The sequence below is a fragment of the Scyliorhinus torazame genome, chromosome 11 (assembly GCF_047496885.1).
Source record: "Scyliorhinus torazame isolate Kashiwa2021f chromosome 11, sScyTor2.1, whole genome shotgun sequence".
Classification (NCBI taxonomy): domain Eukaryota; kingdom Metazoa; phylum Chordata; class Chondrichthyes; order Carcharhiniformes; family Scyliorhinidae; genus Scyliorhinus; species Scyliorhinus torazame.
This window is the reverse complement of record NC_092717.1, coordinates 60,363,789-60,389,056: the sequence shown is the minus strand read 5'-3', so window position 1 is coordinate 60,389,056 and position 25,268 is coordinate 60,363,789. Positions and strand designations below refer to the sequence as shown.

General features: G+C 46.8%; 1 protein-coding gene across 1 annotated transcript in view; it reads right to left on the bottom strand.

Annotated features, from left to right (window-relative positions):
- itga9 (integrin, alpha 9) overlaps window positions 1-25,268 on the bottom strand; it is a 936,771-nt gene that overhangs the window by 567,688 nt on the left and 343,815 nt on the right. The window contains exon 15 of the mRNA XM_072467362.1: window positions 4,698-4,855. Coding sequence (XP_072323463.1) covers window positions 4,698-4,855 — 158 coding nt within the window. The remainder of the gene's footprint in view (window positions 1-4,697; window positions 4,856-25,268) is intronic.

Below are 25,268 nucleotides of genomic sequence, written 5' to 3'. Positions count from 1 at the left end.
GAGCAATATTCTGACCAACATTTTCCTTAAACCAATATCAGTAAACCAGTACGGCCAGTTATTATTGCGGTTCGTGCAACTTTGATGGATAGAATTTGGCTTTCATGTTCAACTGTATGACAACGGTGACTGCATTTCAAAAAGTACTGCACTGATTTTGGGATGTCTTAAGTTTTTGGAAAGTGCTATGTAAATGCAAGTCCTTTAGGAATAGTTGAAATCCATAAAACATGTTGAGAATTTTAAAAAGGGAAGGTTTTATAATTTCATAAGTTTGACTAATTCCCAACTCTCATGTCATGCCAATGCAGTTTCAAACCATGATTAAAATGGAATTAAAGTTTGCCTGTGTATTTCGTGCAACAGCAATGAGAAAAATGTTTCACTGCTGCGTACCCAGCCATACATTGGACAGGTGATCAAAGATTTGGTCAAAGAGGTCTAATTTAAAGAGTGGTGTGTAGTTGAATAAAGAGGTGGGAGAAACTCAAAGGTGCAGAGAGGAAATTCTCGAGCTTAGGCCATGAGGGTTGAAGGCCTGGCCACTAATGGTGAGGCTAAGGAAGTGGGGGATGCACAAGAGGCTAACATCGATGGCACCTCCAGAGGTTAGGGAAGGTTAGAGAGAAAAGAAGAGTCAAGACATGGGGAAAATTGGACAGGAGAATAAGAGTTGAAAAATCCAGATGTTAGTGGGCTGAGAGTCAATGACGGCCAGCAAGAAGAGGGCGATGGGAGAATGGGAATTGGAGTGAGTTAAGAAATTTCAGCAGAGTTTTGGATGAGGTCAAATTTATGGAGAGTGGAGGTTAGGAGGCTAACCAGGTGAGCACGGAAATATTTGAGTCTGAAAGTAACAAGAGCAAAGATGAGGGTTTCAGCAGCAGATAAGTTAAGTTGATGCAGAAATGGGTGAAATAGAGATGGCAGTCGTCAGTCTTGTTGATGGAGAGGGTATGAATCCAGCAGCCCTGCTTATTGTCAGATGGGATGCCGAAGTTGAGAACACTCTTATTCAACCTGATGGTGGCCAGGAAGAAGAATTGTGTTGATAGCTAAGCATTGGATTTTGTGGTGGGGCTCAAAATTAATGGCTTTGCAGATTTTTTTTCTAGAGGCAACTGGACGGGCAGTACGGTAGCGTAGTGGTTCGCACAGTTGCTTCACAGCTCCGGAGTCCCAAGTTCGATTCCAGGCTTGGGTCACTGTCTGTGCCGAGTCTGCACATTCTCCCCATGTCTGCGTGAGTTTCCTCCGGGTGCTCCGGTTTCCTCCCACAGTTCAAAGATGCGCAGGTTAGGTGGATTGGCCATGATAAATTGCCCTTAGTGTCCAAAAAAGGTTGGTGGGGTTACGGGGATGGTGTGGGGATAGGGTGGAGGTGTAGGCTCTTTCCAAGGGCCGGTGCAGACTCGATGGGCCGAATGGCCTCCTTCTGCACTATAAATTCTATGTATGGCGATGGGCTGAGAAATGTTTGAAGGGGTTAGACTGGGTTGAACTGGATAGGTAGAAGTGGGAGGACAACAAAGGAGAAATGCTGCTGAATGATGGTTTGGTTAACAGCATAAAAGGCCACAGATAGTTTGAGAAGGATTACAAGGGAATCATGTTCACAGCCACTGATGATATCATTCATAGTAAGAAGTTTTACAACACTAGGTTATCATTTATGACAGTGATTTAGACTGTTTCCCTTCTGTGACCTGACTTGAGAGGTTCAAACACAGAGATGCATGAAAGATAGGCTCATATGTGGAAGAAGACAACATTTGAACCTAGGAGAGGAAAGGAGGTTGGAGATGACTGGAAGTTCAAATAGGTTTGAGAGCTGAGGGGCTGATGTCAGCAGATCCCAAACAACTAGGAATAAGGGGCGGGATTCTCCGACCCGATCGCCGGGGGCTGGTGTGAATCCCGCCCCCGCCGGTTGCTGAATTCTCCGGCACCAGATATTCGGCGAGGGCGGGAATCGCGCCGCGCCGGTTGGCGGGCCCCCCCCCGGCGATTCTCCGGCCCGGATGGGCCGAAGTCCCGCTGCTGGAATGCCTGTCCCGCCGGCGAGAATCAAACCACCTCTCTTACCAAAGGCCTTTCCCGCCAGCTGGCTGGGCTGAAATCAGTCCGGCGCGGGCCTAGCCCCTCAAGGTGAGGGCTTGGCCCCTCAAGATGCGAAGACTTCCGCACCTTTGGGGCGGCGCGATGCCAGACTGATTTGCGCCGTTTTTGGCGCCGGTCGGCAGACATCGCGCCGATTGCGGAGAATCCCGCCCAAGAACTCCAGGTCATGTCTGCAAGATAAAGGAACAGAGCACCAAGCACCTGTAGTGTTTTGTGGAAATCCAGCCGGTACCTGTGTGCAAATGTCCACAGTGACATTGATTCCCAACAGCAACCACTGTTTTATCAACAACAGAGAAATGGGTATCAGGCCAAAAGCAACTCAAGATGCCTGTCTGCAACTTCTCCCTTCAACGGTACTGACTTGAGGTGGAAAAATATTCTCGTTGGCCAAAAATGAGACAAAGATGTCTTCTTGAGTTTACTGCTACAATTCAATTATTATTTATATATTCATATTAATGAGATGCAAAAATGAAATGTGACCAATGCAGGAAATTGGTACTAGTCTTTACAGGATGTCAGATTGTACAAACACGTCCAAGAAAGTTAGACTGTCAATCTGGAAAGAATTCCTGAGACTATTCATTACCCATTTCTGGCACTGCGTCCAGTGACCAGCTATATCAGATGCAATTAGACAGATGCAGTGGAAAATATTCAGAACAACCGTCACCTAGAGAGACTCAGGGGCTTAATCTGTTATCAAAGGAGAACAGACTAAGAGGGCAGAACATGATTCAGGGTTTTATAACAATAAAAAGAATGGGAAAGGACTGCTATGTATTTTGTACCAAAAACCTGAATAAAAGAGTGTCAGACTTGCATTTACATAGCGCCTTCCTCCGCCTCAGGACACCCCAAGGCACTTTACAACCAGTGAAGTAACAGGAAAGGGAACTCCAGGAAATGATTGGGCAAAAAAACAAACTGAGTAAAATTTAACTTCACATTTAGGTTTCAGTTATGGGATAGACAGTCGCCAAGGATACAGGGAATGATTAGTTTCCTGATTCTGCTGGGAGTTGGGAAACATTGATCAATAATGTGTTTGTGTAGCCTCTTTCAGATACCTAAGGCCTCTGAAGGGTTTCACAGCCAATTAAACAGCTTTTTGAAGCATGCTCAATTTTGTAATTCAGGAAAACTGGGCACCGATTTGTGTTCACAAAGGTTCCACAGTAGCAAAAGATACTTGGTCACATAATATGTTTTAGCGATGCTGGTTGTAGGGTAAAGGTTGTCAGCACTTCCCTGCTCTTCTCTCGACAGTGCCATGGAATATTTATGCCCTCGGACAAGGTTTAACATTTCAATGAAAGGTGGCATCTCCAAACTCCACAGCTCTCACTTTACTGCACTAGTCAGTCTAACCACAGAATTCCTACAGTGCAGAAGGAGGCCATTCAGCCCATCGAGTCTGCACCAACACTCTGAAAGAGAACCCTCCCTACTCTTCCCATAACCCCACCTAACCTGCACATCTTTGGACACTACGGGGCAATTCATCATGGCCAATCCGCCTAACATGCACTTCTTTGGACTGTGGGAGAAACCGGAACACCTGGAGGAAACCCACACAAATGCAGGGGAAAAGTGCAAACTCCACACAGACAGTCACCCAAGGCCGGAATTGAACCTGGGTCCCTGGCACTGTGAGACAACAGTGCTAACCACTGTGCCACCATGCCGCCCCAACATTTTATCTTCTAACATCCAGAGCTGGATTCTCATTCTGGGGTTAGGACCCGAGGTGATGTGAAATATTCAGGTTCCAACGCGGCAAGAGATGGCAAAGTCTTATTTGACCAGCTGCTCAATTAATGGCCAGAGTACGTGCTAGCTATCCAGTTAAGAATGGCAGGAGGCGCCTGAGGCTGGAGGGGCCGTAAGAGCCCCCCCTCCAACAATGACAGATTGACAGCCTCACCATCAGACATTGCAGGTGCCAAAGTAGATAGAAGAGAGGAGATATTTTAAACTGTAGGTGCTTTCTGAAGACTTTTTAAACCGTAAAAATAAAATTGGTCACAGCTGCAAGACCGCTACTGGAGAAGAGGAATGTGTCTTCAGACAGGCCCTTGGCTGCAGTTGTGGCAATTGCACAGTCATGGTTGCACACCATGGGTGTGGTGGTGAGGTTAAGAATGTTATATTGCGACAAGGAGCTAGCACCCCAGTCTGCGGTCAACCTCCATTCATCAGCTAGGATTTGACCCCAGCGGAGGGGGAAGTTGACATCTTTAATGTTCCTTAAAGGAACATTTCAGTGCCTTAATTGGCTACCCACGTCTTTCAGTAGGTAGCCGTGTCCAGCTTCCGGCTCCTCCTCCACATCTCCTCTTGTATCACAACCATCCATTTGCACAACGGTAAGATATTGAGGGAAATTTGATGCTTCAGCCAGTGTCGAGAAATGGTGGAGTCATCCAGCTCCACTCCGGCCTCTTCTAACATCCCCCTGTTTCACAAAACCCAATCCTTATTTGCACCGGTAAAGAAAAATATCAACTGAGAAGAGATTTGCAAAATGATCCTTCAAGACAGAATTTATCTGGTGAGATAAGTGCACTGACCTTGACGATGACAAAGTAGTGCTTGCAACTCTCCTTGCTGGAGGACAACTCAATTTTCTCCATGACTTGGCTCATTGGTTCATTGGCATGAATGTAAACCCTGGCCTGCAGACCTTTCACTTTCTTCACCGCATCTGCTGTCAGATTGTAAATCAATTCTGCAATGAAGCATTGAATTAAGCATAAGTCAGTAAGGTGATTACAGCATATGTGCCTGAACAGCAGTCCAGCATTCAGGGGGAACCAAACAAGGACAATCTAGTTACGCACGAACATCAAAAATAATGAGATTCTGCTGACAATTAGCCACAATGGGATTAGCACCTGTTTGCAATAATCTAAAAAATGTTTAAAGTCACACAAAGAATTTGAAGTTTGCAATGGAAAAGGTGTGAGGGGTGGGAGAGAGAGGTATCGAAATGTTGGAAGACCAGGTAGAGGCAGACATAGAGAGAGATTGTCACCAAGACAAGCCCTGAGATAAGTGCAGATACAGTGGCCAATCCAAGAGTGCTTCAATAATCTTTATTAGTGTCACAAGTAGGCTCACATTAACACTGCAATGAAGTTACTGTGAAAATCCCCTAGTCACCACACTATGGTGCCTGTTCAGGTACACAGAGGGAGAATTCAGAATGTACAATTCACCTAACCAACACCAGCATGTCTTTTGGGACTTGTGGGAAGAAACCGGAGCATCCAGAGGAAACCCACGCAGACACTGGGAGAACGTGCAGAATCCGCACGGACAGTAACCCAAGCCGGGAATGGAACCCGGGTCCCTGCCTCTTTGAAGCAACAATGCTACCGTGCCACCCATAATATCAATCTAATGAATTATGTAGGTGAAGGATACCAGTCCATAACAGTTCATTTTAATGTATTTACCATAAGAGAACATTTTCAAGAAGAAAAGAAAATTAAATGCATCAAATTGAAACAATCTTCGAAGTTAATTGTTAAGCAGTAAGTTTTATGTTATTGGGGCAGATTTTCTCTTTTTTTCTAAGGCAATGTTACAAGACTTTGACTAGCCCGTTAGTTATGCTTTTACTTCTGAGGTGTTTTATATTTTGTAAGATAAATGTTAGTCAATCAGGAGATATTGTAAAGTCAAGGAGAGCTTGTTTGAACTATTGTATAAAATATAACGCCGGCTCCTGTGTAATGTGGATAATTAGGACTGAGTGCCAATTTTATTTTATTCGTATGGCATGGGAAGGAAATACAGTTTAATGTTGAGTTTAACATTTCATTCAACAGCTTCAGCTAATGCAGTGTGAATGACTGCTGTTGCCAGGAATGGATCTCTCAGGGGAGAAGTTCACTGAAAAAACATGGAGAAATTATGAGTACGGGCAGAGGTTTACGTAGTCGGGGTGTGTCTGTAGAATTCTTCACATGGCCTTCCCACCAAGCTCCCAACCGCCCCGACCTCTCCGCAATTTTACATGGGATGGGCGAGGCCCAGACTGCCTTTCTTGCCCTTGTCCCAATTCAGGACAATTTATGACCATCAGACTCAATTTTCAGAGCTGGCGGGAAGGGTTCACAAGCAATAGGTAATCTACTACTGCCTCTATCCGGGGGGTGGGCGGCGCTCCATCAACAGCCTCCTCACAATGTCCGCTGTCCCCCACAAGATCTGGCTCACATGGATGGTCCCTCCCTGCTTTCAGACCTCCGCACTCACCGGATCCTGGACTTCCGGAACTTCGAATCTGGAGACTGCGTCCTGCTCACTGCAGCTTCTGACACTGCTGGGCCTGGAGAACTTCCAGACCATCAGATTAGCTGGCAGCTCTGAAGCATGACTTTCCCACAAGTAAGGACCAGTCACATCTCCAGCCAATTAACGCTCATCGGAGGGTTAAATGGGCGGCACGGTGGCACAGTGGTTAGCACTGCTGCTTCACAGCGCCAGGGACCTGGGTTCAATTCCAGCCTCGAGTGACTGTATGTGTGGAGTTTGCACTTTCTCTCCGTGTTTGCGTGGGTTTCCTCCGGGTGCTCCGGTTTCCTCCCACAGTCCAAAGATGTGCGAATTTAGTGGATTGACGATGTAAAATTGCCCCTTAGTGTCCAGTGGCGTGTAGGTTCGGTTAAGGGGTTATTGGGATAGGGCGGGGAAGTGGGCTTTAGGTGCTGACTCGATGGGCAAATGGCCTCCTGCTGCACTGTAGGGACTCTATGATTCTATGAAATGGCTGCGGGGCAGCAGCATTGCCGCCGACTCCTCGGATGGCCGGGGATGGGGGTGGGGGAAACCTCACCATCCTAAAAATCCAGGCCACTAAGAGAAAGATAAGTAGAAATATAAAAACAGATTGGAAGTGTTTCAACCAGACTTTAAAAAGTAACATGGGAGATAAAGAAATGGTGAGTGTTTGAGTTATTTTGTGTCTATCCTCACTGTAGAAGACCCAAATAACATATTTGCAAATCAAGGAGTGAAAGAGAGGGGGGTAGTATAAGACAATTACAATCACCAGGGGAAGAGTACTGAGCAAAATGTTCGAAGTAAAGGCTGACACGTGCCCAGAACTCGATGGACTTCATCCTAGGGTCTTCGGGACTGTGGAGATAATGGGCGAGATTCTCTGGTCTTGTCCGTGGCAGAAGCCTTTGTAAGCAAGAACAGAAAGTTTGGCGTTCAGCACACTGAGTGCTGAATTTGGTGCATTTGAGTGCGATAGTGAGAGTTTGGTGACCGAGGGAGTTAGGTGAGGAGGGAGTAAGGCGCTCCTTTCATTTTGTTTCCGACATTTCCGCAAAGAGTGCGAAGAGAGCCAGGAGTTTACAGAAAGTGTAGCTGACTGGGGGCAGGGTCGGTGGGCGGAGATCTAGTTAGTCCACAGGGCAGCTATATTCTGTCAGGTAAGAGGGGATGGAGGCTAGGCCAGTTACATGCTCCTCCTGTAGGATGTGGGTGGTGAGGGATACCACCGGTGTCCCCACTGACTATACCTGCGGGAAGTGCACCCAACTTCAGCTCCTCAAAGACCGTGTTAGGGAACTGGAGCTGAAGCTGGATGAACTTCGGATCATCCGGGAGGCAGAGGGGGTGATTGAGAAGAGTTACAAGGAGGTAACCACACCCAAGGTACAGGACAAGAATAGCTGGGTTACAGTCAGGGGGAAAAAAACAAACAGGCAGAAAGTGCAGGGATCCCTCGTGGCCGTTCCCCTTCAAAACAAGTATACCATTTTGGATGCTGTTGGGGGGGATGACCTACCGGGGGAAGGCCCTAGCGGCCAGGTCTCTGGCACTGAGTCTGGCTCTGGGGCTCAGAAGGGAAGGGGGGAGAATAGTAAAGCAATAGTTGTAGGAGATTCAATGGTTAGGGGAATAGATAGGAGATTCTGTGGTCGCGAGCGAGACTCCCGGAAGGTATGTTGCCTCCCGGGTGCCAGGGCCAGGGATGTCTCGGATCGTGTCTTCAGGATCCTTAAGGGGGAGGGTGAGCAGCCAGAAGTCGTGGTGCACATTGGTACCAACGACATAGGTAGGAAAAGGGGTGTGGAGGTAATAAACAAGTTTAGGGAGTTAGGCTGGAAGTTAAAAGCCAGGACAGACAGAGTTGTCATCTCTGGTTTGTTGCCGGTGCCACGTGATAGCGAGGCTAGGAATAGGGAGAGAGTGCAGTTGAACACGTGGCTGCAGGAATGGTGTAGGAGGGAGGGCTTCAGGTATTTGGATAATTGGAGCGCATTCTGGGGAAGGTGGGACCTGACAAGCAGGACGGGTTGCATCTGAACCAGAGGGGCACCAATATCCTGGGAGGGAGGTTTTCTAGTACTCTTCGGGAGGGTTTAAACTAATTTGGCAGGGGAATGGGAACCGGATTTGTAGTCCAGCAACTAAGGTAGCCGATATTCAGGACGCCAAAGCGTGTAATGAGGCAGTGGGGAAGGGAACACTGACAAAGGAGAGTACTTGCAGGCACGGAGAGGGGTTGAAGTGTGTATACTTCAACGCAAGAAGCATCAGGAATAAGGTGGGTGAACTTAAGGCATGGATCGGTACTTGGGACTACGATGTGGTGGCCATCACGGAAACTTGGATAGAAGAGGGGCAGAAATGGTTGTTGGAGGTCCCTGGTTATAGATGTTTCAATAAGATTAGGGAGGGTGGTAAAAGAGGTGGGGGGGTGGCATTATTAATTAGAGATAGTATAACAGCTGCAGAAAGGCAGTTCGAGGAGTATCAGCCTACGGAGGTAGTATGGGTTGAAGTCAGAAATAGGAAAGGAGCAGTCACCTTGTTAGGAGTTTTCTATAGGCCCCCCAATAGTAGCAGAGATGTGGAGGAACAGATTGGGAAACAGATTTTGGAAAGGTGCAGAAGTCATAGGGTAGTAGTCATGGGCGACTTTAACTTCCCAAATATTGAGTGGAAACTCTTTAGATCAAATAGTTTGGATGGGGTGGTGTTTGTGCAGTGTGTCCAGGAAGCTTTTCTAACGCAGTATGTAGATTGTCCGACCAGAGGAGGGGCAATATTGGATTTAGTACTGGGTAATGAGCCAGGGCAAGTGATAGATTTGTTAGTGGGGGAGCATTTTGGAGATAGTGACCACAATTCTGTGACTTTCACTTTAGTAATGAAGAGGGATAGGTACGTGCAACAGGGCAAGGTTTACAATTGGGGGAAGGGTAAATACGATGTTGTCAGACAAGAATTGAAGTGCATAAGTTGGGAACATAGGCTGGCAGGGAAGGACACAAATGAAATGTGGAACTTGTTCAAGGAACAGGTGCTACGTGTCCTTGATATGTATGTCCCTGTCAGGCAGGGAAGAGATGGTCGAGTGAGGGAACCATGGTTGACAAGAGAGGTTGAATGTCTTGTTAAGAGGAAAAAGGTGACTTACGTAAGGCTGAGGAAACAAGGTTCAGACAGGGCATTGGAGGGATACAAGATAGCCAGGAGGGAACTGAAGAAAGGGATTAGGAGAGCTAAGAGAGGGCATGAACAATCTTTGGCGGGTAGGATCAAGGAAAACCCCAAGGCCTTTTACACATATGTGAGAAATATGAGAATGACTAGAGCGAGGGTAGGTCCGATCAAGGACAGTAGCGGGAGATTGTGTATTGAGTCTGAAGAGATAGGAGAGGTCTTGAACGAGTACTTTTCTTCTGTATTTACAAATGAGAGGGGCGATATTGTTGGAGAGGACAGTGTGAAACAGATTGGTAAGCTCGAGGAAATACTTGTTAGGAAGGAAGATGTGTTGGGCATTTTGAAAAACTTGAGGATAGACAAGTCCCCCGGGCCTGACGGGATATATCCAAGGATTCTATGGGAAGCAAGAGATGAAATTGCAGAGCCGTTGGCAATGATCTTTTCGTCCTCACTGTCAACAGGGGTGGTACCAGGGGATTGGAGAGTGGCGAATGTCGTGCCCCTGTTCAAAAAGGGGACTCGGGATAACCCTGGGAATTACAGGCCAGTTAGTCTTACTTCGGTGGTAGGCAAAGTAATGGAAAGGGTACTGAAGGATAGGATTTCTGAGCATCTGGAAAGACACTGCTTGATTAGGGATAGTCAGCACGGATTTGTGAGGGGTAGGTCTTGCCTTACAAATCTTATTGAATTCTTTGAGGAGGTGACCAAGCATGTGAATGAAGGTAAAGCAGTGGATGTAGTGTACATGGATTTTAGTAAGGCATTTGATAAAGTTCCCCATGGTAGGCTTATGCAGAAAGTAAGGAGGCATGGGATAGTGGGAAATTTGGCCAGTTGGATAACGAACTGGCTAACCGATAGAAGTCAGAGAGTGGTGGTGGATGGCAAATATTCAGCCTGGATCCCAGTTACCAGTGGCGTACCGCAGGGATCAGTTCTGGGTCCTCTGCTGTTTGTGATTTTCATTAATGACTTGGATGAGGGAGTTGAAGGGTGGTTCAGTAAATTTGCAGATGATACGAAGATTGGTGGAGTTGTGGATAGTAAGGAGGGCTGTTGTCGGCTGCAAAGAGACATAGATAGGATGCAGAGCTGGGCTGAGAAGTGGCAGATGGAGTTTAACCCTGAAAAGTGTGAGGTTGTCCATTTTGGAAGGACAAATATGAATGCGGAATACAGGGTTAACGGTAGCGTTCTTGGCAATGTGGAGGAGCAGAGAGATCTTGGGGTCTATGTTCATACATCTTTGAAAGTTGCCACTCAAGTGGATAGAGCTGTGAAGAAGGCCTATGGTGTGCTCGCGTTCATTAACAGAGGAATTGAATTTAAGAGCCGTGAGGTGATGATGCAGCTGTACAAAACTTTGGTAAGGCCACATTTGGAGTACTGTGTACAGTTCTGGTCGCCTCATTTTAGGAAGGATGTGGAAGCTTTGGAAAAGGTGCAAAGAAGATTTACCAGGATGTTGCCTGGAATGGAGAGTAGGTCTTACGAGGAAAGGTTGAGGGTGCTAGGCCTTTTCTCATTAGAACGGAGAAGGATGAGGGGCGACTTGATAGAGGTTTATAAGATGATCAGGGGAATAGATAGAGTAGACAGTCAGAGACTTTTTCCCCGGGTGGAACAAACCATTACAAGGGGACATAAATTTAAGGTGAAAGGTGGAAGATATAGGAGGGATATCAGAGGTAGGTTCTTTACCCAGAGAGTAGTGGGGGCATGGAATGCACTGCCTGTGGAAGTAGTTGAGTCGGAAACATTAGGGACCTTCAAGCAGCTATTGGATAGGTACATGGATTACGGTTAAATGATATAGTGTAGATTTATTTGTTCTCAAGGGCAGCACGGTAGCATTGTGGATAGCACAATTGCTTCACAGCTCCAGGGTCCCAGGTTCGATTCCGGCTTGGGTCACTGACTGTGCGGAGTCTGCACGTCCTCCCCGTGTCTGCGTGGGTTTCCTCCGGGTGCTCCGGTTTCCTCCCACAATCCAAAGATGTGCAGGTTAGGTGAATTGGCCAATGATAAATTGCCCTTAATGTCCAAATTGACCTTGGTGTTGGGTGAAGGTGTTGAGTTTGGGTAGGGTGCTCTTTCCAAGAGCCGGTGCAGACTCAAAGGGCCGAATGGCCTCCTTCTGCACTGTAAATTCAATGATAATCTATGATTAATCTAGGACAAAGGTTCGGCACAACATCGTGGGCCGAAGGGCCTGTTCTGTGCTGTATTTTCTATGTTCTATGTTCTAATACACCATCCACTTTCACCAGCACTGAAAAACGCCAGCCGTGAATGAGGACTGAAGATTTTGGCTAGTAGGTGTATTGGTTGTAATTCTCCAAAATTTACTTGGATTTTGGTGAGCTCCCATCATATTGGGAAATAGCCATTGTAGCATCTTTATTCAAGAAAGGAGGCAGACAGAAAACGGAACTATATTATAGCCTAATGTTTGTCCTAAGGAAAATGCTGGAATCTATTATTAAGGAGACTACAGCATTGAACTGAGAAAATTCTAAAACAATCAAAGTAAATGTGGTTTTGTGAAGGGAAATCATCATGTTTGACTAATTTATTAGAATTATTTCAGTAAGTAACAAGCAACATCCAGAAAGAGGAAGATTTGGACATGAATTTCCAAAATGCATTTGATAAGATGCCACATCAAAGGTTAGCACACAAAACTAAGAATCCAGTTGTAGGGGGTAACAATTTTGTATGGATGGAGGACTGGTTAGCTAATAGGAAGCATAGAGTGGGGATAAATAACTCATTTTTGGGTTAGCAATTCATATCAATGACTTGGATAAAGGGATTGGATGTATAGTTGCTAAATTTGCTGATGACGCAATAGACAGGTTAAACGAGTGGGCAAAAATTTGGCAGATGGAGTATAATGTGGGAAAATGTGACCCTGTCCACTTTGGCAGGAAGAATAGAAAACAGCATGTTATTTAAGCGGAGAGATTTTAGAACTCGATGGTACAGAGGGATCTGGGTGTCCTGGTAAATGAATCACAAGAGGTTTGTATGGAGGTAGATCAAGTGACTAGGAGAGCAAATGGAATGTTGTTTATTGCAAGGGGAATGGAATATAAAAGTAGGGAAGTTTTCATCCAGTTGTACATGATATTGGTGAGAACACATCTGAAAAAGGATATAGTCACATTAGAAGCAGTTCAGAAAAGATTCACTTGACTGATACCTATAATAATCTTTATTGTCACAAGTAGGCTCATGTCACTGCAATGAAGTTACTGCGAAAAGCCCCTAGTCGCCACACTACGGCACCTGTTTGGATACACAGAGGGAGAATTCAGAATGTCTAATTCATCTAACAGCATGTCTTCCGGGACTGTGGGAGGAAGCTAGAGCATCCGGAGGATTTTTTCATAGAATTTACAGTGCAGAAGGAGGCCATTCAGCCCATCGAGTCTGCACAGGCTCTTTGAAAGAGCACCCTACTCAAGTCCCACACCCCAGTAACCCCACCCAACACTAGGCAATTTTGGACACTAAGGGTAATTTAGTATGGCCAATCCACCTAACCTGCACATCTTTTGGACTGTGGGAGGAAAACGGAGCACCCGGAGGAAACCCACGCAGACACGGGGAGAACGTGCAGACTCATTACACACAGTGAACCAAGCCGGAAATTGAACCTGGGACCCTGGAGCTGTGAAGCAACATTGCTAACCACTGTGCTACCGTGCTGCCCTGGAGGAGAATAGGTGAATGAGAAGTGTTTCAGCTGCTCATCAATAACCTTCCCTTCATCACAAGATCAGGGGCGGGATTCTCCGACCCCCTGCCAACTCGGAGAATCACCGGGGGACGGCGTGAATCCCTCCCCTGCCGGCTGCCAAATTCTCCGTCACCGAAAATTCAACGGGGGCGGGAATCGCGCCGCGCAGGTCGACGGGCCCCCCCTGCCCGGCGATTCTCCAGCCCGCGATGGGCCGAAGTCCCGCTGCTGTCATGCCTGTCCCGCCAGCGAGAATCAAACCACCTCTCTTACCGGCGGGACTAGGCGGCGCAGGTGAGCTCCGGAGTCCTGGGGGGGGCCCGGGGCGATCTGGCCCCGGGCTGTGCCTCCACGGTGGCCTGGCCCGTGATCGGAGCCCACCAATCCGCGGGCGGGCCTGTGCCGTGGGGGCACTCTTTTCCCTCCGCCTCGGCCACCGCCTTCACCATGGCCGACGCGACCGACCGGCGAAGTCCTTTCGGCCCCGGCTGGTGTGGCGCCAAAGGCCTTTCCCGCCGGCTGGCGGCGCACCAACCACTCCGGTGCGGGCCTATCCCCTCAAGGTGAGGGTTTGGCCCCTAATGGTGCGGAGAAATCCGCACCTTTGGGGCAACCTGACGCCAGAGTGATTCACGCCACTCCATCCCGCCGGGACGCCCCGCCCCGCCGGGTAGGGGAGAATCCCGACCCAGAAGTGGGCATTATCCACTGATAATTACACAACGTTCAGTAGCATTTACCACTCCTTAGATACTGAAGCAATCTGTGTACATATGCAACTAGACAACATTCAGGCTTGGGCTGATAGATGGCAAGTTACATTCATGGCACCGAATTGTTCGGCAATTGCCATCTCCAACCAAAGATAATAAGCACGGTAGCCTTGTGGATAGCACAATTGCTTCACAGTTCCAGGGTCCCAGGTTCGATTCCATCTTGGGTCACTGTCTGTGCGGAGTCTGCACATCCTCCCCGTGTGTGCGTGGGTTTCCTCCGGGTGCTCCCGTTTCCTCCCACAGTCCAAAGATGTGCAGGTTAGGTGGATTGGCCATGATAAATTGCCCTTAGTGTCCAAAATTGCCCTTAGTGTTGGGTGGGGTTACTGGGTTATGGGGATAGGGTGGCGGTGTTGACCTTGGGTAGGGTGCTCTTTCCAAGAGCCGGTGCAGACTCGATGGGCCGAATGGCCTCCTTCTGCACTGTAAATTCTATGAAGATAATCCAACTCTCTCTCCTTGATATCCAATGGCACTATAATTTCTGAACCCCTTCACCGTCAACATACTGGGATTCGAGCACTGAACTGGACCAGCCATACGGCTACAAGAGCAGGTCAGGGGCTGGGAATCCTGCAGTAAGTCAGCCATCTACAAGGCAAAGGCAGGAGTGTGATGGAATAATCTCCATTTACCTGGATGAATGCAGCTCCAACACTCCAGACGTTTGACACCATCCACGATAAAGCAGCCCGCTTGATTCGCACCCCATTCACCACCTTCAACATTCACTCCCTCCATTGCCGATTGCACAATGGTAGCAGTGTATACCATCTATAACGTACACTGAAGGAACTCACCAAGGCTCCTTTGAAAGCACTTTCGCACGTGCTCATTAAAAGGCCACCTTGCCAGAATTAGGTTGCCTCTCCAAATTAAGTTCCTCACCAGTGAGAAGGCAAGAGCATTCACTTTTACAACTGCACATAAGAGGTGTGCACCTGACAAGGTAGACTTCTTCCATGATTAACGGTGAGTTTTGTTGCATTGTCCTGTTTGGGGAATGTCTATAGGTGCCAGCCCACACTTGAGGCTGGGTGGCAGCAGTGCAGTTCGTATGGAGGATGACCAAGGCAGGGAGGAAATGATAGCGGGGGAGGGTGGAGCAGTAGCTGAATGAAGGTGGAAGAGGTGGCACAGAGTGTCTGGGTTCCATTTACACGTGGCACAAGATCTTTCGACCCCATGAGGTAACAGTGTGGATGGCAACTTCCTGCTGCCATTGCTGCAAGCTCTTCACAGTTGCATATGTAATGAGCTGGACAATCACTGTCAGCTATCCAACCCCAGCAGAAATCAGACTTATTCCACACCGTCACTCAACTCAAACTCCAGAATGAAAGAGTCTGAGTCAGGTTGTATTTGGTGATGTTTGCAATCACCCAGGAGGTGAGTCATCAAAAAGTGGCACATTGTCAGTTTGTATGTGTCCTGTGTGTTCCAGTGGGGACTACAGGATTTCAGAGAAGTAAGTAAATTAAAAGTTGTTTCTCATGCTTCTTGCTGGTCTAAATCTAATGAACGTAGCCATTAGATTCATATCGCCATGTACTCAATGGGAAATTAGTTTGGAATCTCAGGTGGGATTCCCCGACGCTGGGCCAGGTCGGAGAATCGGCGGAGGGGGGGATTCACACGCCCCCCCCCCCCCCCGGCGATTCTCCACACGCGTTGGGCCGAGTGTCCGCCGAGATAGGCCAAGTCCCGCCAGCGCCGTTCACATGTGGTCCTACCCGGCGGGACCTCAGCGTTCACCCTGCAGGGGGCAGCCTGGTGGGGTGGAGGGGGGAATCTGACCCGGGGGGGGGGGGGGGGGGGGGGGGGCTACCGATCGGCAGACTGGTTTCTCCTGGTGGGGGCCTATTTTACTCCGCGCCGGGGCCTCTATCTCGCCGCCATGTTGCGCCGGGGCCGGCGTGGAGAAGGCAACTAGTGCGCATGCGCGAGTTTGCACAGCACTGCTGGGGGAGTCAAGAAGCAGAGTGAAAGAATGAATGTTTGTCTGGTTGGCATTTAAATATGGCACCTGGATGATGGAGCCGAGGAGGTGATGGAAGTATGGACCTCTTCATGTCCCCACCCTGCCACGGGATATGATGAATGAGCTGAACAGCGCATGATCCCACATTTTCAGCCACCTCTCTCTCCAGCGTAAGTCACTATCGCTTCCACCACGGGTCTCTGGGTCAGAAAATTACATCCCCAGAGTCAGTTTGATGCTGAGTAATTGCAACAAACGCTCTCCACAAACTGCCATATGCTACAGTTGGAATGCAACATCTTCTCTGCCGACCCAATTTAACCTAATTTTATTTACTTAATCAATTAATTAAAATTAGAGATTCCTTTCTAAACTGCTCCAGTTCTCATTCTTTTACTTTGCTCTGTTCCTAGTTTTTGCTTATTTGTTCCATCATTTAATTTTTGCTCAATTCCTTATGTCAGATTTCAATTTGATGGAAATTCAGAACTCTCCAATGTTAGTATCTGTTATATTTCTTTGTTGCTGCAAAGATAAAAGTTATAGAGGTTGTTGTCACCCTCACAAAGACCAGGGCGATTGCAGATTGATCTCCCCGTGGGCTTCAGGGAATATGAGTTTCTGTGTTGAGCGGGTGGGTGTCCGCCCTGCAGTGCCTTAAATAGCGACCTCCAGACCCGGACCCGAGTTCCTGACAGACCCGGGCTGGCACATTTGTTTGGTACGCTGCGGCTTTATTTATGTTTGAGAATAAACCTGCTTTGCCTTTTAGCTTGGGCCTCCTGGTATTATTACACTGGCGACGAGGATCAAGCACGGGATTCTTAGCAACCTTCAAAACTTTAGAAGGCAACTCTGGTAAGGACAAATAAACAAACCCAAAAATACTTTTCTTCAGAAGACTTGAACAGGATGATGCAAACATAGAGGACTGGGACCAGTATGTCGAGCGCCTGCACTATTGTTTTTGCACCAATGGCATTCAAGGATATGAGAGACAGAAGGTAATCTAACAGCATGTGGGCCCCAACATTTCACATCATCAATGCTTAACCTATCCAGTGGCCCTGACACTAAGACGTTCAACAAGCTTGTGGACCTGGTGAAAACCCATTTTGACCCAAAACCGTCCATAATCCTTCAATGCTACCATTGTAACACAGCTGGGAGGATCATGGGGAAGCCATTAGGGAATTTCTTGTTAGATTGCAGAAGTCGGCAGAGTGCTGCAAATTTGGCTCACCCCTGACCAAGATGCTACGCAATAGATTAGTGTGTGAGATTAACAACATTACAACCCAGAAACAATTGCTGGTGAAGCCCAACCTTGACCTCAAAAGGGCTGCAGAAATAGTTTTATCCCTGGAGAAAACCGTGACAAGGGTGCAAGAATGTCAAGGGATGACAGATAGTAGCATCCCCAGGTTGGGGGGGAGGGTCCTTGCATAGAGAGCTGAGGGTTTCCGGTGAAGGCATCCACATGCCTCACCCACCATCAACCTAACATTCCATAGGGACATCCTGGCATTTTAAAAGACAGCCGGATAACCCTACAGGTACCGGGAAACCTCCCTGGAGGGTCACAAATGTCAGCCGCCAGGCTACTGTAGGTGCTGTCGAAGACCACAACCCAGGCAAGGCTAGTAGAATCTGCAGTACATGTGCTGCCCAGGCTTAAAGTCAAAACCACCTCGGGTCCTTGCCTTACAAGTGTACCAGAAGGGCAAAATGACTCCCATAAAGGTAATGATGGAACATTCTACACACAAAACTGTGTTAATAGTTTTTTAATCTCCACAAATTCTCACTGAGCCATCCCGCTTTAATACAGGGATGACTGGTGTCGCCCAATCACTTGTAACAACAGTTATGATGACTCCTATCCTTATTAAGCTATCTAGTTCTTCTTGATGCTTTAAGCTTGATGGTGTATGGTGTGGTCCTAGCTTTAAGACATTTGCTTGTGCTGTCTGGCTTGATTGTTAGCTGTTCTTCAAATCCAGTCAAAGAGCCCAGTGAATCTTCAAACACTTGCTCGTACTTCTTCAGAAGTTGTTACAATTTTCTTTTTGAATCCACTGATTGACTGACTATTTCCCAGTTAAGCCTAATCTTAGCCAACCATGCTCTGCCGAATTGAGCAGAGAGGTTTTCATGGACATCGTGAAGAGGCAACTTTGCTGTCTGCCCCTTTACTTCCACTTTCACCATCATGCATCTTTTTAATGGTATGACAATGTACATCCTTAGGATCACATTTGATGGTTTTAAATGCTGCCTCTGCTTCTGATGATAAATTGTCTCAGGTATTAGTGATAGTGCTGTTTCCATCTTAATTTCATGACCTTCAAGTTTTTAACATTGTTGATCTTCCTGCATTGATGATACCTAGCTTTAGCTCTTGCTGTAGCTTGGTTTTGCTGTCTTTTGTGTGATCTTGAGCTACGTTATAGACAGGATTAAATTGTTTACTTGTACTGTTCTTCTTGCACTTTCTTTATGTAGAAGAGGTTTTCTGTGCCCAACAGGCTTTGGTAATAGAATCATAGAATCCCTACAGTGCAGAAGGAAGCCCTTCAGCCAATTGAGTCTGCTCTGACCCTTTGAACGTCCACACTACCTAGGCCCAATTCCCTGTCCTATTGCTGCAACCCACCCTCAGGGACAATTTAGCATCACCTAACCTCCACATCTTTGGACTGTGGGAGGAAACCAAAGCACCCGCTGGAAATCCATGCAGATACGCGGAGAATATGCAAACTTCACACAGGCAGTTACCCAAGATCAGAATCCAACTCAGGTCCCTGACGCTGTGAGGTGGCAGTGCTAACTGTGGTGATATGCATCACTGTAAATACACAAGAGGTTAATGTAAATACACTACGACTAAGTAAACACTAGAGGGAGCACCAGAGGCGTCATGACATGCAAACATAAAGCTAATGAACACATAGACACCCAGAGGTGACACTACCACAAGGGGGCATTACACAACCCATATATAAGGACAGGGCACACATGCTCTGTCTCTTTCCACAGGCGACACTTAGAGAGGACAGGGACAGATCAGAAGCATCACACCCACCACATGGCTTAGAGCAGACTAGTTAGTTAGACTGAGTTACTATAGCAAGATTAGCAGGAGAGTCGAACTCATAGAGAACTGTGCTAATGGTTCAAAAAATCACATTGAACTTACTTCAAAGTCTGGAGTATCTTTTGGTCAAAGCTGCATCGAGTTGCAGCCTGTGTTATCCCAGCGTACATAACACAACACTAACCACTGTGCCACCATGCCACCCCAAATGTGGCCCTTCTTACCACAGTTCTTGCATGGACTTGATTTACTCCAGAATTCCACTGCTAAGTGTCCAATCCGTGTACAATAGTGACATGGTTGCACCTTTGCAGCCTTGTTTCTTGAGGTATCCATTCTGTGGATCTTTGCTCCAGCGCTTACCTGTGAAGCTTCTCTCATTACAAGCCCCATAGATGTGGCAACATCCACAGCAGCTTTCAGAGTTAAATCACTTCCTGCAAGCGGTTTCCTCTGAATTGCTTCACTGCGTAACCCACAAACCAGCCTGTCTCAAAAAGTATCATCAAGTGTTGTACCAAATTCTCAATATATAGCTAATCTTCTTAAAGACGCTATGAACTGGAAGGCAGCACGGTTGCACAGTGGTTAGCACTGCTGCCTCACGGCACCGAGGTCCCAGGTTCGATCCCGGCTCTGGGTCACTGTCTGTGTGGAGTTTTCACATTCTCCCCGTGTTTGCATGGGTTTTGCCCCCACTACCCAATGATGTGGAGAGTTTGTGGATTTTCAATGCTAAATTTGCCCCTTAATTGTAAAAAATGAATTGGGTACTCTAATTTTAGATGAAAAAAAGACGCCATGAACTGTAAAATGGTTTCACTTTCTTCCTGACTATGGCAATGAAATCGGAACCTTTCTGCAACCAGTAACGGTTTAGGAGAGAAATGTCCCCCTAAGATATCCATTAACCCATTGAAGGGCCTGTCTCCTGGTTTTGCTGAGTGAACAAGATTTTGTAGAAGCATAAACATTTTACAGCCAACTAAGCTGAGAAATGTTGTGATCTCTGGTGTCTGATTGCTATTAGAAACAATTGGAATCCTTCTCCATATGAATTCTATGTTTCATAATAGTCACCAAACAGTCCATGGCGCACATTTCTCCTATTATTGGAATCTGACTCCGAGGATCTACACGTCCTCCCTCCTGACTGTGTTGGAAAGTATGGCACAAACAATCACTTGAACAAGCAACTAGGAATTCTTTCCCTTTTATGCCTGAATATTTCAACTTTTCACTCGAGTAGGGGCCGGTGCAGAGTCGGCTGTCTTCCCCATTCCGACAGCCCATGTAGCTTCGCCACGTGTGCATTCCCTGAATCCCATTGCCCATTCAGTTTAACGCAAGCAAGTCTTCCCCGACTGTTTGTCTTCTTACTCACAGTTGCTGTTGAAAACTTTTGTTCAATCGTAACATCGGCGGCAGTGCTTCACTCGACATATGTCTGTGTGCGAGTCCAGTCCTTAGACTTTACAGTGCAGAAGGAGGCCATTCCACCATTAAGTCGGCACCGACCCTTGGAAAGAGCACCCCTACTTAAGCCCACACCTCTACCCTATCCCCGTAACCCCACCTAACCTTTTTTGGACACTAAAGGCAATTTAGAGTGGCCAACCCACCTAACCAGCACATCTTTGGACTGTGGGAGGAAACCGGAGCGCCTGGAGGAAACACACGCAGACACAGGGAGAACGTACAGACTCCGCACAGACAGTGACCCAAGCCGGGAATCGAAACTGGGTCCCTGGCGCTGTGAATCAACAGTGCTAACCACTGTGCTACCATACCGCCTAGTCCCGAGAATCTTCAATTGCACCCGGTGTTGACTCATAATTAGTCGCCAAAATCTTCTTTCCAGCGATTCTTCTGCCTCTGTCCTCGACACCAGTTTTCTCTCCTGTTATATTTCTCTGTTGCCGCAAAGAGAAAAAATATGGAGGTGCTCTCTGGATTCTTGTCAACCACGATGCGAGGTTTACTAAGGGTGTTGCTCACACAGTCAAGACGATAATCTGCTCGAAGCGCATGCAAACACTCTGCTGATGTCGGTACACATCACAAGAAGCAAAACCAGCAGGGATGTATATCGAGGTACATTAACAGTATCCTCTTAATAGTTAATTATAAAATAAATTCTTCATGTATTTATAGATTCCTCAGCTTCATGGGCACCCTAACATATTGCTTTGTCAGATTTTGAATTTGTTTTGGATCCTGGTCTGTATCACAGAGTGGCCTTTCCTTTCAGGCTCTTCCCCTGTGTTTTACATCCTTTCCACTTCCACTGTCTGGCAAGTATAGGACAAGGGAACATTGCCTAAAGATTAGAGTCAGTCCTTTCAGGAGTGAAATTAGGAAACATCTTTAAAGGGTGGAACAAGTTTGTTCGGAACTCTCATCTGCAAAAGGTGTTTGATCAATGACTTCCATCAGCCAAAGGTATTGTGTAAAATGGGTCAAAAACGAGTAAACGGAGTTCAATCACAGATCAGCCATGATCTCAGTAAATTGCAGAGCAGGCAAGGGACTAACTGACCTACTTCTGTTCCAATATGGAAACAGGGTGTGCAGTGCCCTTGTGGAGCAAAGTGCTCGGGCCAAATGACTGTTTCCATGATGTACTATTTAAGTTATTTCCTCACACTGATGGCTTTGAGGTAAGCACAATGGCCACAAGGGAGGACAGTAAAATAACAGTTTTCATCAATCAAAGGTCTCATTTTTCCATGTTTTTGTTTCAATCAGAATTCCCCTAATCTGACAGGGTTGTGTTTTGATTTCCTTCAAGCCACCTTTATATTTTCCAGCTGTTTCCTGCAACATGTTTCTGATAAGATGAAGGGACATTCATGAACTAACAGAACTGCACAGGTACGACATCATGATAAAGGTCATCCTTCCTGACAGGAGCACCATTATAGATACTTCTAATTTGTGTCCAAGTGTAATTTATTTAATAGCCATTAAAGGAAAGGTAATTATTATAAATTGGGATGAGTTGGGTGGGGGTTGGGGATGGAGATGAAGAGAAGGCCTTTTTATACTGTTCTTCAACTGCTACATGGAATATCGGCTGCATGTCACCCTCCCCCACATCCTTGCCAACATAAAGCTCTATTCTTCCCCTAACAGAGGATACTTCATTCTTGCTAGTAATTTCAAATGGCCAGACTCTCTGCTTGAATTCCTGTGGCAAGGAGAGTAGGGGATTACTTCTGATTTCTTGCATTTAATTTTTTGAATCCACCATGGCACACATATTCGGGAGGCTGTTTGTAGACAGCAGCTAAACAGCCGGTTTTGCGGCATGTCTGAGTCTCATTGATTGATGATCTACCTCTGTACACATCAGGGCAATCAGATAGAGAGAAATTGTGCAGAGCAAAGCTATTCAACCTGGCATGACAGTGATGGTACGAGTTCTCAGCTGCAGCTGCCCAATGAGAAGGGCTCAAACAGAAATAAAAATAGCCGATAGCCAGAAGTGAAAATAGTCAAAAGATAAAAGCTAGGCGGCTTGATTCCCCGTTTCAGCAGCTAAGTGCTGGCTCGGAGGATTCGCGGGAGGTTTACGACCAAAAAATCGGAGCCGGCCCCTCACTGACTCGGGGGCCAGTGAGGGGCTAGCAGCGGCGGCGGAAGAAACTCCCAGCTCCCATGCCGAAAAACCGCATGCGCACGGCTGACGACCTGCAGCGGTCACGCCCGACAACATAACGTCGGCCATGCGCCGATCTGAACTGCCATCTGCGATCCCACAGGCCACCCCTTGGCCAACATCTGGCCGCCCCCCACCAGTACCCCCAGCCCTTCTGGAAGCCCCCCCTGGCCAACGGCACGGATACCAGCCGAGTGTGGCAGCACTGGACACAGTCCAAGAACCACGCTGGGTTCCTGACCACTGAGACCACACCTGTCCCACGAGGGAAGTAGATCTTTGGAAAATAGGCGACAGGTTTAGATAAAGGATCTGGATCGGCGCAGGCTGGGAGGACCGAAGGGCCTGTTCCTGTGCTGTAATTTTCTTTGTTCTTAATATTTTTCAAGACGCCAACACCTCGTCTTTTTGGATCTCAATGTCACCCTTCTCCAGACTCAACATCCACCAATTCCTTCTCTTTGGTGAATACTGATGCAAAGTATTCATTTAGTACCTGCCCATTTCCTCTGGCTCCACACATAGATTCCCTTGCCTGTCCTTCAGTAGGCCAACCCTTTCCCTGGCTACCCTCTTGCATTTTATGTATGTGTAAAAAGCCTTGGGATTTTCCTTAACCCTATTTGCCAATGACTTTTCGTGACCCCTTTTAGCCCTCCTGATTCCTTGCTTAAGTTCCTTCCTACTTTCCTTATACTCCACACAGGCTTCGTCTATTCCCAGCCTTCTAGCCCTGACAAATGCCTCTTTTTTCTTTTTGACGAGGCCTACAATATCTCTCTTTATCCAAGGTTCCCGAAACTTGCCATATTTATCCTTCTTCTGCACAGGAACATGCAGGTCCTGAATTCCTTTCAACTGACATTTGAAAGCCTCCCACATGTCAGATGTTGATTTACCCTCAAACATCCGCCCCCAATCTAGGTTCTTCAGTTCCTGTCTAATATTGTTGTAATTAGCCTTCCCCCAATTTAGCACATTTACTTACTGAATTGTGGTCACTGTTCCCGAATAGCTCCCCTACTGAAACTTCTTACTTCTGTATACGAATGAAAAGTAAATTTCAAAATTAAAAGTCAGAGAATTCTGCAGTTTCAAAACTCACAATAGCACTAAATCAAGAGAATTAGGCACCTAGATAAAGATGTAATTGCTGAAATACCTGCAAGCCGACATAACTGACTGCACTGAAAGACTGCTGAGGCAACTAACACTGAAGATCATGAGGAACAGCTAAACAGCCTACAAAATCCAAAAGACACATCCAAGCCGCCCAAGGCTATAAGGCCATAAGATGAAGGAGCAGAAGTAGGCCATTCGGCCCATCGAATTTACTCCGCCATGCAATGAGATCATGACTTCTCTGAGGCAGCCAGATAGTATCAGGATAAAGCATTTTCCATCCGGAACTTAGAATTCTTGGAATGGTCAAATGTCCACAACTGGGTTGATGGCCGAGACAGCCAGAGTTAAGCACTCTGGGCTGTTGGTGCCAGGTGTATTACTTGCTTATAACATAATGTAACCTGAAGACGGTTGTATTATACAACTATGGCATGAATGTATACTAAAACCTGGTATTGATTAAACCACTGAGTCATAATCACACAGGAGTTACTGACATCTTCCTCCTCTGTTCTTTACCTGAACACAGGTCCGACCCACAGTGCCATCACCTTCGTCACAGGTAGGTCAAGAGGAGAGGTCCTGAAACTACCCCAACCAAAATGGGGATGCAACTGCACACTGTTGGCACGAATCTGATCAATACCAGTTACCCATCCAACCAAGGCAATCGGCCCCCTCAGGATGTCCGAGTTGCTGTGGCAACATACACTTCTACTTGCATGTTGTAGCCTGGAACTATAGATGGTGATGGTAGAGGATCCAATTTTCTTTCCATCACATGCTGACCAGGGTTCTCTCCCACTCTTACTGCCTGCCATTGGAGTGTGTTGGAAGGCTTTACAAGTTGACACTGAACCAGTTGATACACACCTTCCTTGACCAGCAAGTTCTGGAGTGGGACTTAAACACGGAGGGTGGAATTCTTCAGTCCCCCAGCCACGTGTTTCTCGTGGCTTGACGTCCGTTGGCGGCGGGATTTTCTACTGCCGCTGTGTGTCAATGGGATTTCCCATTGAAGCCGGGAAACTCGCAGGCGGGGGTCCACTGCCGGCCGGAAAAGAGAATCCTTTTTTTTTAATAAATATTTTATTGAAAATTTTTGGTCAACCAACACAGTACATTGTGCATCCTTTACACAATATTATAACAACACAAATAACAATGACCTATTTTATAAACAAAAAATGAATAAATAATAAATAACAAAAATGAAAACTAGCTCTAATTGGCAACTGCCTTGTCACAAGTAACACTCTCCAAAAATATAATTTAAC